Source organism: Protopterus annectens, chromosome 1.part1 (genome assembly GCF_019279795.1).
Source record: "Protopterus annectens isolate FY-2018-M chromosome 1.part1, PAN1.0, whole genome shotgun sequence".
Taxonomy (NCBI): Eukaryota; Metazoa; Chordata; order Ceratodontiformes; family Protopteridae; genus Protopterus; species Protopterus annectens.
The window spans coordinates 1480611765-1480626481 of record NC_056726.1 but is presented as its reverse complement, the minus strand read 5'-3'; the positions used below and the strand labels follow the sequence as shown (position 1 = coordinate 1480626481).

The following is a 14717-nucleotide window of genomic DNA, read 5'->3' as shown; positions in this document are numbered from 1 at the left end:
TGAAGTCTGCTTAGGGTACTAAAATAACTTTGCAAACACTTCATATAAAACTCCTAAACCTTCTGAACTTTATTACATACATGGGAGCCCTAAAGAGTTTGTCCTATTGTTCCTTTGTAGTTTGTCTTTTTATTGTCTTTACTCCATTTTTTCTACCTCCTCTGATTCTTACAGTTATGCAGTATTTTATGTGCTGTGTTATGTATCCCTTTTTAACACATCAACTGTCTTAGACTCAACTAAAAGCTCTGCTTGCGCTGGTCTTTCTGTTGGCACTCCCCTGTCCTTTTCTTTTTGCCAGTACTCTGTTTATGGGAGCAGTAACTTAAAATTCAGACTTCTGCTTAGCCTTAGTCCATTCTGTAACTTTTCCCTCCCAACTTATTTGCTCCCAACCTTGGTTCTTTTGCTAATTTCCTTCAGTAAATTTCAGCTTTCTCGTGCCTATTTTCCTTACCTCTGCTTTTGTTGATTTCCCTATTTGTAAAATCTTCTTTCTCTATTCATTTTCTGGATTAGTTCTTGGAATACTTTCTGCTACTTTACAAATGTGAAGTTCTTATTTTTTTTAATTCCTCCAAGTGCTTTGGGTTTCTGGTATCTTGACAGGAAATTTCTCCATTTCTCAGTCGTAGTATGATTTAAATTCATGAAATTAGCATTGCTTCAGTCACTGATGCTTTGCCAATTTTTTCTTCTAAGCCCCAGCAATATGCCCAGAATTGGCTGCTCCTGTAGTACAGACGTAGTTAAATTTATCGATAGCATAAGTACGCTTACATTCTTTTAATCCTGTTGTTAATCCTGCAGTTGGAACTATTTGGATGTCGTTATCCCATATTGCTCTAGTTTCTGCTTGCATATTCTAATATTTTATGACATTGTCTCAGCACACAGGACAATAATGTATATATAAAGTAATGGAGATGTAATGTTTTCTGCTGGTCTAATGCTATGATGGGAATGGACCACATTCCGAAGTAAGGGTACAGTTAGGGTTCATGAAATTAATATGGTCTTAATCTCTAAAGTTAACCAAGAGTGCTGTTCCCAGCACCCACACTGTACCCAGACTTGCCACTTCTTGTAATTTATACGGGGCAACATGTACTGGAACATATCTAAGTTAGGCTGTAAGTTCTTTTTTGTTAGACTCATTGCTCCTACCACTATTGGAACTGTTAAGAATCTTTCTTAATTTTATCTAAAGCATTTGACAGTTTTTCTCGCGCAAGTGTTTTTCTTTTCTCTAATTTCTCTGTTAATATTTTTAAGTGTTGTCTATCTGGAATTTCTGAGCTTCTTGCATAATAGTAGTAATTCAGAATTTCTTCCTTATTCTCAGGAATACACTGTTTTATTTATCACTCATATTTGCCCTGCCAGTTTTTGTGGACGGCTACTTTCTCCTACAACAGGGAGACCATCTTCCCCCTGAGGCCTCTCTCTGTAGGAATGTTTGTGTCCTGATGATTCTACATTACCGTTTTCCCAATCCTGACACTAGTGTGTACACCAGAATTTAACCTTTTTTTTTTTTAATCCTGGGGTCTGTGCACTCAGTCGTCTTTATTTTTTTAACCTTCCTTTCTCCATGATATATGCTATATGAGATGCAGTCTATATATCCTTGTTGTCTTGATGAGATTTTGTGAAAACTGGGCCCACCACATGAAGGTACTTGCCAAAACTTGAGGATGAATTTAGTTCCAGTAATACTGCTGTCTTTTTCTTGCTGATTTCATCTCTCCATTTGGGCCCTGAAATGTTCAGTATGGTTGTTACTGTTTAAGATTTGCCTCCAAAATCCTAGTCTGTCTTTATCTGTTGAACACCTTGCCCCAATTTCATCATCCTTTTTGACTGATTTATAACCTGCTTACATGAGCCTTAACCACATAGCTGTAAAGTACTCCTTTAATTCCAGTAACCCTTAACCGCCTTGTCCTGTGCAGAGAATTATATTTTCCCACTTGATTCTTGCATTCCTTCTCTTGCAAATAAATTCTTTCAACTCCTTCTTAATTCTCATCCACAACTTGTTCTTCTGTTGATGAAACTGTGGCTGACCTGTATACAAGACTAAGGAAACCAAACCCATTTTCACTGCTTGTAGCTCACTGTCCCTGCACATAATGAAGAGCTTCTGGTTTCTTTTGGATGGTATAGTCTTTGGGTCTCCCAGCAAGAATTAAGCCCTCCATTGGGCCAAAATAAATAATGTCAGCTAATTCCGTAAATGTTACACTTGCTGTGGCATCCCTAAGCTTCTTGGAGTTGTTTACTGAAACTGACTTGATTTCATGAGTGTCAGGCAGGATGTAATGTCCATTTCAAATGCCTGGTTTCAGTTTTCAGTCATGACTGTGCTGCCTTTACTGGCTTGTAGTTTAATGGCTGTCAAAACACTGTGATTTGTGGTGCTGTTGCTGATGACATTTGCTGTGACAGTAAAGCCCACATCCTGCATGTCAATGCATTATTTAAAATGTGATAAATATTGTTAGTTTCTGAAACTGGTAGTAACCTTGCGTGGGCTCCTGCAATCAGCATGCCTCCATGGGAGGAGGACAAGAATCAGAGAACCATTAGTAGAAAGTGCCAAAAGAGCCATTGCTGTGGTTAAAAATATACTGTGGCCCTATGGTAATCACTGACTTGTCCGGGGTAGAAATATTTAATTAAAAGAATTTTGGTTTTGGCTTATCACCCTGAGCTTGTCCTGGGTTAAAGTCTTGCCCTCCTGGCTATGTGTAAAGTTGTTTGTATTTATCAGTAGATGGTCTAAGCATCAACATTGCTAAGTTAATTATGCATAGGAGAACTTCATAGATGGTTGTTAGGTTGCATTGAAATGGAATAGATTACCCAACGGTAAAATTAAGAAAGGTAGGTTGATACTCATTTTTCCTAGTTATTAAACAGCAGTTAGTGTACAAGTTGTGTATCACACTAAGAATGCATCAGACTGTATTTTTAAAATGTTGGTATTAGTTGGTGTTAGGGGTAGCCCTACAGACCTTACTGATTACAACAGTGCATATGAGGTGCTCAATGATTCCTGAAGTCTAAACTTTTATAATGCTTCCTCGCAAGCTAGCATCAATAAACGTATTTGATCTGCTAGTTCTTATAAGCTTAGTAAGAGGAGTAGCAGTTGTGCTATAGTGAGGGACAAATTTTCTATGACATACCCCACTGTTTCAAGGAATGTCCCTGCATGATTTATAATGGGTGAGGGAGGTTGTCCAAACATGTATAGTTACCACCTTGGCAGGTTGTGGCTGAATTTTTATCACTAGCCACAAAGTGACCAAGATAAGACATTTCCTGCCATTCCTGTCTGCATTTCTTTGCTGTGATAACCGCGCTCTTTTCATTCTGCTCAGCATCCCCCACCAACATGCTGAGCATGCTTCTGTCAAGACGGACTGTGGAAGGCGGTATCATATGCATAATTAAAAGTAAGTCTCCATTTCATGCCAGAATAACAGTCTTCCAGCTGGGATGTTTCTCATTGTGGTGGATTTTTTTTGTAAATTATTACAACCCTAAATGAATAACAAGAACTGACATTTCCCTTGCTGCAGGTGTCAAGGGTACTAGGTGGTAACCCTAAGTTAGGGCTGTAGCCACCAGTTAGTCCCCACCAAGCTGCTTTTTAAGCATGCGATAAGCACCTCACTGTGTGTGACTGTTTAGGGTACTGTAGTCTGCATGGAGCCTAGTGTCGTCTGTTCTTGGCAGCAGCACCACCAGTGACATTCAGACTAATGGATTACCCTGGATGTTCATCGTGTTTCACTGTTGCAGTCATGACTGTAGGGTTCTCCCCTGCCGGCAGGCAGCCCTCGGTCGGCCAGAATCCCAAAGTCTGGGTCCGGCGTCGGCTGTTCAACCATGCTCCCTGACGTCAGAGCGCCAGGAGTACAAAGCAGACAGCCGACGCCATCTTCTCCAGTCTTTCTTGCCGTGCGGTGATAGCAGTTCGCATTTACCGGTCAGCGGACTCCTGACGATTTTACCTGATAAATTTCATTCCGAAGACTTTCTTCTCCATTCAAAGCTAAGTACCCCGTTGGGGAAACTTTTTTCTTGCTCCACTCCGATGTCAGAAAAAGTTAATAATTGCATTTCATGTGGGAAGCAAATACCTCATAAGGATTTTCATTCTTACTGTATTCCTTGCTTAGGCCCTGACCACGACGTAGCTAGTTGTCGGTTTTGTGCTAGATTTAATCAACGTACAATTAAGCGAAGGTACGATTTTGCTTTTCATTACTTCGGTAGACGCGTTAACTATAAAATGTCGTCGGATACGGTTCCGACTACCGGAGTTCACAAACGACGCAAGGATAAAGACAGGCCTCTGAGGTCCAAATCTGATGACAGCGCACAAGCGGAGCCAGCTTCAGGTTCGGCCGGCGTCAGTGAGGCGCTTTTGCAGCCCCTGTCGTCGGCCATTTCAGAACCGATGGCTGAAATGGACTCTCATGAGGAGCCAACCAGGCCTTTAAATATTTCTATTGCAGGACCTTCGGACAATGCTCCTTCGGATGGGTCTGGAGCCGCTGTGCAGGTACCGGCTTCTGAAGGGGTTTTCAGGCCTACTCAGCTCCTAATAAAGACAAAGCCAAAGGCAAAGACTCCTTCTAAATCAAAGACTGCAACTCAGGCCTCTTATGAACCGGCGCCCAAGTCACAGAAACAGTTACTCAAGATGGCGGAGGATTTACTTACTATGATTAGGGGTTCACATCCCCCTCCAGATAAAAGGCCAAGGCAGGATGTTTATTATGATTCTTCTGGTCAAGCCTCTGTTTCTTCTTCTTCTGACCAGGAATATTCTTTCCCTCCTTATGAGGATTCTGATGCTGAAGAATCCATTCCTTCAGCTTCTCCCCCTGTGGATTTCTCTTTTGGGGAAACTTTGCATGAAATGAGGGAACATTTCCACTGGGAAGGACAGGAGTATTCGGAATCTAAGAAAAGACTAAGGGATTTTCTTCTTCCCCAACATAGACCCCTGGCTATTCTCCTGTTTTGGATATTGTGGATGATGCCTTTTTGGAGGCTAACTTAACCCCTGACTCCTTTTCTCCTGCTCCTGTTAAGCCTGACAGATATTACAGGGTTCCTGATTCCCACCAGTTTTTATACAAGAACCCTTCTGCTGACCCTGAAACCATTTCTCAGGGTCCTAAGGGAGTTAAGGCCGCTTCTGCCAAAAATCCCATTCCTACTGAAAAGGATTCTCGATCCTTAGAAAGATGGGGCAAAAAGGTGTACACTTCTGCTACTTTGTCTATTAGGGCTCTAAACTGTCAGTTTCATATGCTGAAATACCAGCAATTTCTCTTGTCTGTTTTAAAACAAAAACTTACTTCCATTTCTGCCTGTGCAGATGATAAGGAATTACATGACTTATTGCATGCCACAGAACAAGTTGGGAAGCATGGTTTACACTGTGGATTTGATGCCTTAGAGGCTTCTTGTAGGGCTGCGGCCTTTGGCACAGTCATTAGAAGGCATGCATGGCTAAAGGAACAAAATTTGCGTGAACAAGTTAAGGCTAAATTATTGGATGCTCCTGTTCAGCATAATGTTTTGTTTGGATCAAAAGCTGAAGAGGTGATTAAAAAGATGGAAGATAAGGCGAAATCCATGCAAACTGTTAAAGATTTCTTACAGGTACAGCCACCTAGATTTAGCAGGAATTGGCCTTCAAAAAATTGGTCCTTTCCCTCTTCAGACAGGCCTCAGAGGGGTAGATATAGACGCTCCAGAGGAAGGCCTCAAACTCAAGCCTCTTATAGACCAAGACAGTGGACTGCTTCCACCCCTAGGGGAGGAGAGGACAGGTCACAAACTCAAAGGAAACAAACTCAATGACTCCCTCTGTTGGGCTACAGGAACTTCTTGCCTGGAAGCCCCTCTCGGAGGAAAACTCTCTCTTTTTTATCAAAATTGGACTCAAATAACCCAAGACAAGTGGGTTTTGGATGTGATTTTAAGAGGTTACAAATTCCATTTTCATACCTTGCCAAGGCCAAGCGGATGGCCATACCTTCCAAAGCATCAATGGACGGAGGCCTTAAACCAGGTGGAAGCTCTTTTGGCTATGAATGCCATAGACCTGGCTCCACTTTCAGAGATGGGAAAAGGTTTTTACTCAAGGCTCTTTCTAGTCCCAATGAAGCAAAACTCATGGAGACCCATACTGGATCTGTCGGTCTTGAACACCTTTCTAGAGATTCCAAAATTCAAGATGCTTACTCTACAACAGCTACTTCCAATGCTGTCCAAGGATTCATGGATGGTAACTTTGGATTTGAAGGAGGCATATTTACACATTCCCATCAGGGAGGATCGCAGAAAATACCTCAGGTTCAAAGCCGGATCGAGGCACTTTCAATTCTCTGCACTGCCCTTTGGATTGTCTACTGCACCCAGGGTCTTCACCAAATGCCTGGCTCCAGTAGTAGCTTACTGCAGACTCAAGGAAATTCAAATTTACCCTTATCTGGATGATTGTCTGATTCAGGCAGACAGCAAGGATGTCTTACTCCAGCATCTGGAATTTGTACAAAACCTCCTCAAGTTCCTGGGATTTTCTGTAAACATAAAAAAGTCAAATTTGACACCATCACAACACAACTTTTCTGGGCGCTCTTCTAAACACTACAACCCAGATGGCATTTCTGACATCCGAAAAACAATTACAACTGGCTTCAACTTTCAAGACCTTGGCAACTTTAACTCAACTATCTGCAAGGAAATTCCTGCAGGCTTTGGGTTACATGGCCTCCTGCATCCTTCTTGTACCATATGCAAGACTACACATGAGGAAGATACAGTGGCACCTAAAAAGTGTATGGTCTCAGCATTGCCACAGTTTAGACATACTGATCTCCGTCCTTCCTTGCCTTCAAAAGGAATTTCTTTGGTGGTCCAGGGCATGTGCCCTAAACAAAGGGAAACCCTTCTGTCTGCCTCCTGCCACTCAGATTCTAACCATGGATGCCTCGGATTATGATTGGGGAGCCCATTTTCAGGGCAACTGTCTGCAGGGCCTTTGGACAAAGGATCAGAAGCACCTGCATATCAATTTAAAGGAACTGTTAGCCGTTCAGAAAGCTCTATTGGCCTTCAGGAATCTTTTACAACCAGGACAACTACTAATACGGACAGACAACACCACAGTTATGTGGTACATAAACAAGCAAGGGGGGTCTCATTCCTACCCCCTTTGCAGCTCTAGCTTACAATCTGGATCTTCAAGCTCAGTTCCTACCAGGGAAACAAAACTTTCTGGCAGACAGTCTGAGCAGAAACCTTTCGGATCCACACGAATGGATGATGGACACCAAAATATTCAGGATGATAACAGCAGTCTGGGGATGTCCTCACATAGACCTCTTTGCATCCCATCTCAATCATCAACTACAGAGTTTTTGCACCAAGACCTTCCACATAAAAGCTTGGAAAGTGGACACCCTGTCATTCAGTTGGAGGAACCTCTCGGGATATGCTTTTCCGCCTCTTCCTCGGGTCTTATTGACGATAAAACAGGACAAGCCCAAGATGATAATCTTGCTGGCTCCAAATTGGCCTTGGCAGTTTTGGTATCCAACGCTGAAAAACCTATGCCTGGAGCCCCCTTGGATTTTACCTCAGTCTCCAAACCTTCTGTCCCAACATCAGGGTCAGGTTCTACACTCTCATGTCAGAACTCTCTGCCTGGCAGCCTGGTTAATCCAGGACCTTTGATTTCTTCTTTACTACCCAAGCAGGTTATGGATGTCATTTTAGAAGCCAGACGTCCTAGCACTAAAAAATCTTATGCAGGAAAATGGAAAAGATTTTGTTCCTGGATGCAGGCTCAGGATTCTGATCCTCTTCTTCCTAACATTACTTTAATCTTACTTTACTTGTCAGACCTCTTACATCAGGGTCTCTCTTTCTCTTCCATTAAGATACATGCCTCTTCTATTTCTGCTCATTATAATTCGGACCCTCCCATCTTTTCCCACCAGCTCATGAGACAGTTTCTAAGGGGAGCTAAGAATTTAAGGCCTCCTAGATCTCCTCCCATTCCTGCTTGGGATCTCAACTATGTTTTGGAAAAACTAACCTTGCCTCCTTTTGAGCCTGCTGCTTCTTCTGACATCAAGTTCTTATCTTGGAAGACAGCTATTCTGTTAGCCCTAACCTCTGCCAGGAGGGTTTCAGAGTTACAAGCTCTTATGGCTATGGAACCATATATTATTTTTCATCAAGACAGGGTATCTTTGAGGACTAATCCTACTTTTATGCCTAAGGTGGTTTCTAAAGTGGCTTTAAATCAAACTCCACTTGCCAACCTTTTTCCCCACTCCTCAAAATAAAGGGGAAAGGATCTTACATTCCTTGGATGTACACAGACAGCTACGTTTTTACCTGGACAGAACCAAGGACATCAGAAAATCAGAACAATTGTTTGTTTCTTATGCTTCAAGTTCCCAAGGTAAAGCCATTTCTAAACAGACCATTTCTAAATGGATTGCTCATGGAATCAGATTTTGTTATTCACACCATGGAAAGCAAATCCCAGGGAGTATACGAACTCATTCCACCAGAGCTGCTGCCACTTCTGCAGCCTTCCTCAGAGGAGTTCCTACCAAAGACATTTTGGCAGCTGCAACTTGGAGTTCAGTGCATACTTTTTCTAAGCACTACAATCTACCTCTATACTCTAAGTCTAGGGCAGGCTTTGCCTCTGCAGTCTTGCAGGGCCTTTTAGCCACCCCTTCTTCATTGTGACCACCTCCCTTTCTTTCAGCTTTGGGATTCTACCCTACAGTCATGACTGCAACAGTGAAACACGATGAACATAGTACAGTTGTGTACACCTACCATAAATGTAGATGTTCGAGTGTCTTCACTGTTGCAGTCTGGGTTTCCCTCCCTCCTGTCCCCTCTTGTTTTTACTTTTGTATGGTTCCTTTTTTCACCATTCTTCTGAGGTGTATTTGCATAGGTTATGGGACCTTTTTCATTTTGGGACTCCTGACATCTGGGGCAAGAAAAACTGGAGAAGATGGCGTCGGCTGTCTGCTTTGTACTCCTGGCGCTCTGACGTCAGGGAGCATGGTTGAACAGCCGACGCCGGACCCAGACTTTGGGATTCTGGCCGACTGAGGGCTGCCTGCTGGCAGGGGAGAACCCTACAGTCATGACTGCAACAGTGAAGACACTCGAACATCTACATTTATGGTAGGTGTACACAACTGTACTTTCCAACATCTTTAGCTATTCGCCACACATGATTTGTTGGACTTACTCAGGAGTAAGCAGCTTGTTTGATTTGACACTACATCATCTGTGGAAGTGTCAGACTGAGCCTTCGTGAGAATGTGAAGATCACCGCTCCTGACTCCTCCTGTAACCCACTGCAGATACAGACACCAGTGTTTCTCTGTTGTCATGGTAAGGCTTCATCACAGTAGGGTTTGAGTTTCTGCATTCTGCTTGGCTACATCCAGCACGCAGCTAACATTGCTTGCCTTTCCTCAGAATAGTGAGGGGACCCTCTCTTGCTGTCCAATGCTTAGTCTGTCAAACAGAGATTCAGTGTCACCTTTTTTCTAACTGTACATTCTCCGACTGTACCAGGCTAGTTGTTGCTGTGGTGCTTGTGCTAGGTGCCATTTTCCCAGTGTCGCGAGGCCCCACCCTCAAAGCCTGGTTCTGAAATGTTGGACTTGCTACACAATAGAGTTGTGAGAATCGCACTGAGCCCCTACATTTAATTTGTGACATGGGATGATTACTCACCCTTTGACTTTAAAACAATTTAGATGGTTAAAAAGCTGGGGACTCTGGGGCACCTGTCCATACACAAAGGGGAAACTTTGAAACTGTTCATCAGTAACCGACAAAGGCTTCAAGTAGTCCTTGGCTTTATCTCCTGCATTTCTTGCCTGTTGTCAATGGTCTCAAGTCGTTCAGTACCCTCTTGCATCTTTTCTGGTTCCTGGCAAATAGAATTATGTTTAAGCCTCTCCTTTTGCACCTTTATGCCATTGTTGCGTGAGTAAGTTACCTTAAGAGCTGTAGGTGAAAGTGCCTAGCAGTAAGCCCTTGGGACTAACAGCTGCTGTACCAGCTCTTCCTGTAGCCGACATCAGGAGTCCACTGTGTGTGTAATAGCTCATTGTCTAGTATACAGACTGACATTGTGATTTTAGGAGCTTCTTTGGATAACTCCCTCAAGTCCTGTAAGGTGGAATTTGACTGCTGTACCTGTTTCAACTTTTTCTTTGTCACCCTTCCCACTTATCCTCCCAAAGGAAGTACAGTCCTTTTTAACAGCTGTGGCTCAGATTCATGCTTGGAGCTACTGCATAGCTTTTTCTCTGAAGTGACCACATCACTGGCCGCTGTTTCATGTGTGAGCTCTGGCTGGATCTTTCCCCTGCTGCCTTCTCCACATGCTTGTCTCCATGCCTAATGATAATAGTTTGGAGGGGGGAGTTTGATGAATCATCAGAATCACTTCCTGTTAAATATTCATCCTCAAGGATGCCATTACACATTGCCTCTTGATTCTTTGAATCTCCTTCCCATTGGCTTATGGTGCCTGAAAAGGTGTTCATCTATTGGCTGTAACTTAAGTGGATTCCTGGGCAAGTATTGCTTCTGTCTAACAACTGCAGGTTTGGCAGTAGTTGACTGATCTAATCTCTGTCCTTCCACCAAGATGGGGTACAAACCGTGTGATAATTTAGCTCTTTTCTCAAGACAACCCATCACTACATTAGTGCAGCCCCTGCTTGCTCCCTCACTTGGTTTTTGTTCCCCTCTCTGTTGCTGTAGACATTTGGAGCTTATTTGCTCCACTTGGTAACAATGGAAACAGTTGGCTTCAAGACCTTAGTGTGCACTGGAACCATTTCCTTGTGGAACCCACTGTGATGATTTGAGCTGACCTTGCATTTGCCCAATGCCCATGTGCAATGTTGGGTAAAACCCTCTTGTGCATTTGTGTCCTGCTGCCTCAGTAGAAAGGCTTTATGCCCATTTTCTCAGCTGTGCTGCACTCATTTTTTTAGCCAGCTTTTTGTATATAATTGGTCAAAGTACTGAGTGCTTGCTGTGATCATAAGGTCTGCCAGCATTTCAGAACTGTTATCTTTGGATCCATTCTCACCCATTCAAAACTGCCTAGTTCTACAGTAAAGTTACTGACACCATCTCCTGCCTTTCTTCTGTGTTTGCCATACATTTTTTATAAGCCTCAGAAGTTAGCTTAGTTTTCAAGCAGATGTTTTGTAATTTGTTTAAATGAGAGTGTTGCTGAATTTTCCAACCATGTTCATTGTCTTATCCTTGAGCACAGAGGGGTAAAACCTCTTATTTTTGTACTGACGATTTATTAAGGAGCTACTTATCCTACAAAGAAGTTTCACAGAAACCACTTACAGCAAACCTCCATGTAAGGTTGTTTTTGCAGGGGGCCCAAGCCCACCTGCACCCACATTATGGTTTCCCCCCCCCCCATGTTTGTGCACCTACTATTAGTGTGTACAACAGTGGAAAAGGTGAAAAACTCCACTTACTCTGAAACTGGTTTCAGCAACATTTTTTTGCACAATCTGCTCTGACTTAATACTGTTTTCATCATGTAACAGTTTTCTAAAACCTCACCTATTGCCCTTGGTGTGTTTGGTGCTGATTTACACACACATTCAACACCACTTTTATACTGAGGTAACAGTTTAGTACTGACCTTGTCATCCAGGTCTGGATTTTGTCCCTTGCTTACTCACCTGCATATTGCAAGGGGTGCTCAATTATTTAACTATTTTTTGAGCAGTTGCGTCTTTCCCCTTTCCTGCCTTCTCATAGTGATCCTTTCTTTGCAGCTTTAGATACCCTCTGCATTTGCGGTCTTTGTACGTCAAGCTGCTTCATTCTCAAAGCTGGTTTGAGGCATCTTGTCTCCAGTTTCTGCTTAAATTCTTGCACTTTATACTGGGCCGTACACCAGAGCCAGCCTGTGCAGCAGGGGCTGCTTACCATAATGGCAAAGGTAGTATTCCCCAAACAAGTCATTGCTGCTAGACCTGTGTTTTGAAAGAGAATACATGTCACTGTTCCTGCAGCTGTAACTTGCCACAGTACCTTCCACTTTGTACTGTGTTTTGTTGATTTGCACATGTCTAGTTTTGTAGCCATCTGAGCAGCGTTGGGTCAGGTGTGCAGTCTAATATGAGAATGTGTAGAAGTGACCATCACACTTCAGCCACCTTAGTCTTCCGGAGTTCTCTTTCCGTTTGCTCCAGTACACACATCAGGAGTATGTAATACTTTCCACATCATTTGTATGCATATTCCCTCATCTCTCACACTCCCAACCTTGACAAACAGTGGGACAGACTCTGTCTGTGAATCCTCCATCGTCCTTGAAGCAAGAGTAGTAGTCCACAGGATGCTAGACTTTTGTATTTGTGGCCATCTTTCCAGAGACTTAATCTTATTGTAGAACTCTGTTGCCCATTTATTAGTAGATGCTTTACCTCTTGTAATCTGTGCACGGTTACCACATCCTTCAGTTCCATACTGTTGTCTTTGAAATAGCATTTGTAAACCTGTATGGACGTAGCATGTCACCATCTTTTCACTAGAAATAGTGTATATTTTGCCAATATCTCTGATAATGGAAAATATGTCCTTAATTTTTTTGCTGACCATAAATTGTCATCGGGAAAGGCATACTTGGAAGTCTGAAATGGTTCTTAACTATTGGCAGAAGGTTACTAGCCCCTGTACACCACCACCCACACCCATACTATCAGCAAAAATTTTTGTCTAGAGTCGTGTGGTTTTGTGTGTTCATATTTTTGTTACAGTGATTGTCCATCTCTTCGTCAACATTGTTCGGCAGAGATCAGTAATGTCATACTGAATCATATAATGTACTTTAGCAATCAAACATCCTCAGTCAGACTAAATTATTTTGTGACAGCATATATATCATATAAAGCTATACGTTTAAATTATTTTGTGAATTGTTTTTAAATTGTATCAGGAATATAGCTGTCTACAAAATCTGTATGAATAAAATTGCTTTTAACACTTGTCTATTTTTTTTTTCAGTTTTTCTTTCACAGACCTCTGAGGATATTAAATATACTCATCATTCTAGAAGGATCCATCATATTTTACCAGCTGTACTCACTCATCTGTTCAGAAAAGTGGCATCAAACAATATCACTAGCATTGATACTTTTTAGCAATTATTATGCTTTTTTCAAATTACTTCGGGACAGGATCGTCCTTGGGAAGGCTTATTCCTTCTGTACAGACAGCAACACAGAGCAAAAATTAAACTAAGAGACTTTGTCCTACAAACATCCAAAAAAGCTTTGTATTTTTGTTACAATTGCCTTTTTTTCTTGTGACAATTGCTGTGAGTAAAGAAAATATTTTTGTAGTACCTCTTTTGTGCACATTGTTTTTTTTCACCCTTAGAATCTTGTGATCCTAGCAGGTTGTAAAAGGAGGCTGCCACTTTCGTAAGTATGTTAACAGGATACTCACTAATCACAAATACCTCTTTTTCAGGAGAAGCCTTGGCAGCACGTTCAAGTTTAGTGGCTTTTGCTCGGTATCACAGATGGTGAGTAGAACAGCACTACAGTAGTAAGCCCATTAATAGCCTTAATCCTGTGTGCTAAACTACCAACACCAACTTATTACAAGTGCCACTGGTAACATTTGTATATATTTCCATATTTTATGTGAAGTTCATTAGTGTCCACAAAATATACAATTTTTGTAATTTTTCACGACTAAATTAGCATGTTTGTACAGAAAAGAGTTCTTTGGCAGACATGTTTATCCCTTTGTAGGATGTATGTATAATTTCTTTGATTTTATATGTATATATATATATATATATATATATATATATATATATATATATTTATTTGATTTATAATGCGCTACCAATCATTTTCACATGACTCTTGTAGTGTAGTATGATGTTATGGGGTATATTTAAGCAATAACTGACTCGTGGTGTGGGTATATGAGGATTTATCTACGGTTGGCGTGGTGTGATCATTAGTACAAATGTTATAGGAGACGATGTGTAAGTGATGGAATCAGACTGTCAGCATGCTATTAATAGGTTGGTGATGATGGGGATTCTACACAGAGATTGGTAAAGTGGGTTAGTTGTAATAGTAACACTGTGAATGTTTAATATTTGATTGCGTCAACATCTGGGATTCTCCTTGACCCAAAACATTTGGGTTCGGACTCTAAACCAGTTACAGTTCGCACTTTATCAGAAACTTCTGCACTCAACATTGTGAACCAGCATACCTTAATTACATAAGCATGCCTATCCCGAGACCACCACAGGTTCATTATGTTGATGTTCTTCATGTTTCACTGTTGCAGTCATCACTTGTGAGTTATCCTTGTCCGATAGCCCTCGGCTGGCCCGAATACCAGAGTAAAGGATTTCCCTCCAACGTCTGCTGTCGGTCTCCTGAGACTGATGCCAGATTGTCAGGGCAATAAAAGGAGGCAGTCGATACCATTACATCAGTACAGGAAGCAAAGTGCAACATGAACCAAGAAAAGTGTAATCCACAGCAGTGACAACCAACCACGAAGTATCTTCAGTGCAGAGTCTTTATTAGACAAAACAGTAGCAAAAAGCT

At 41.9% G+C, this 14717-nt stretch overlaps 1 protein-coding gene across 3 annotated transcripts in view; it reads left to right on the top strand.

Annotated features, from left to right (window-relative positions):
• The window catches only part of TMEM39B (transmembrane protein 39B), a 509422-nt gene extending 495942 nt beyond the window's left edge, over positions 1-13480 (top strand). For all 3 annotated transcript variants that reach the window (XM_044082633.1, XM_044082642.1, XM_044082651.1), the window contains one exon: positions 13141-13480. In XM_044082633.1, the coding sequence (XP_043938568.1) occupies positions 13141-13377 (237 nt within the window). In that variant the 3' untranslated portion in view covers positions 13378-13480. The remainder of the gene's footprint in view (positions 1-13140) is intronic.
• The last annotated feature ends 1237 nt before the right edge of the window (positions 13481-14717 follow it).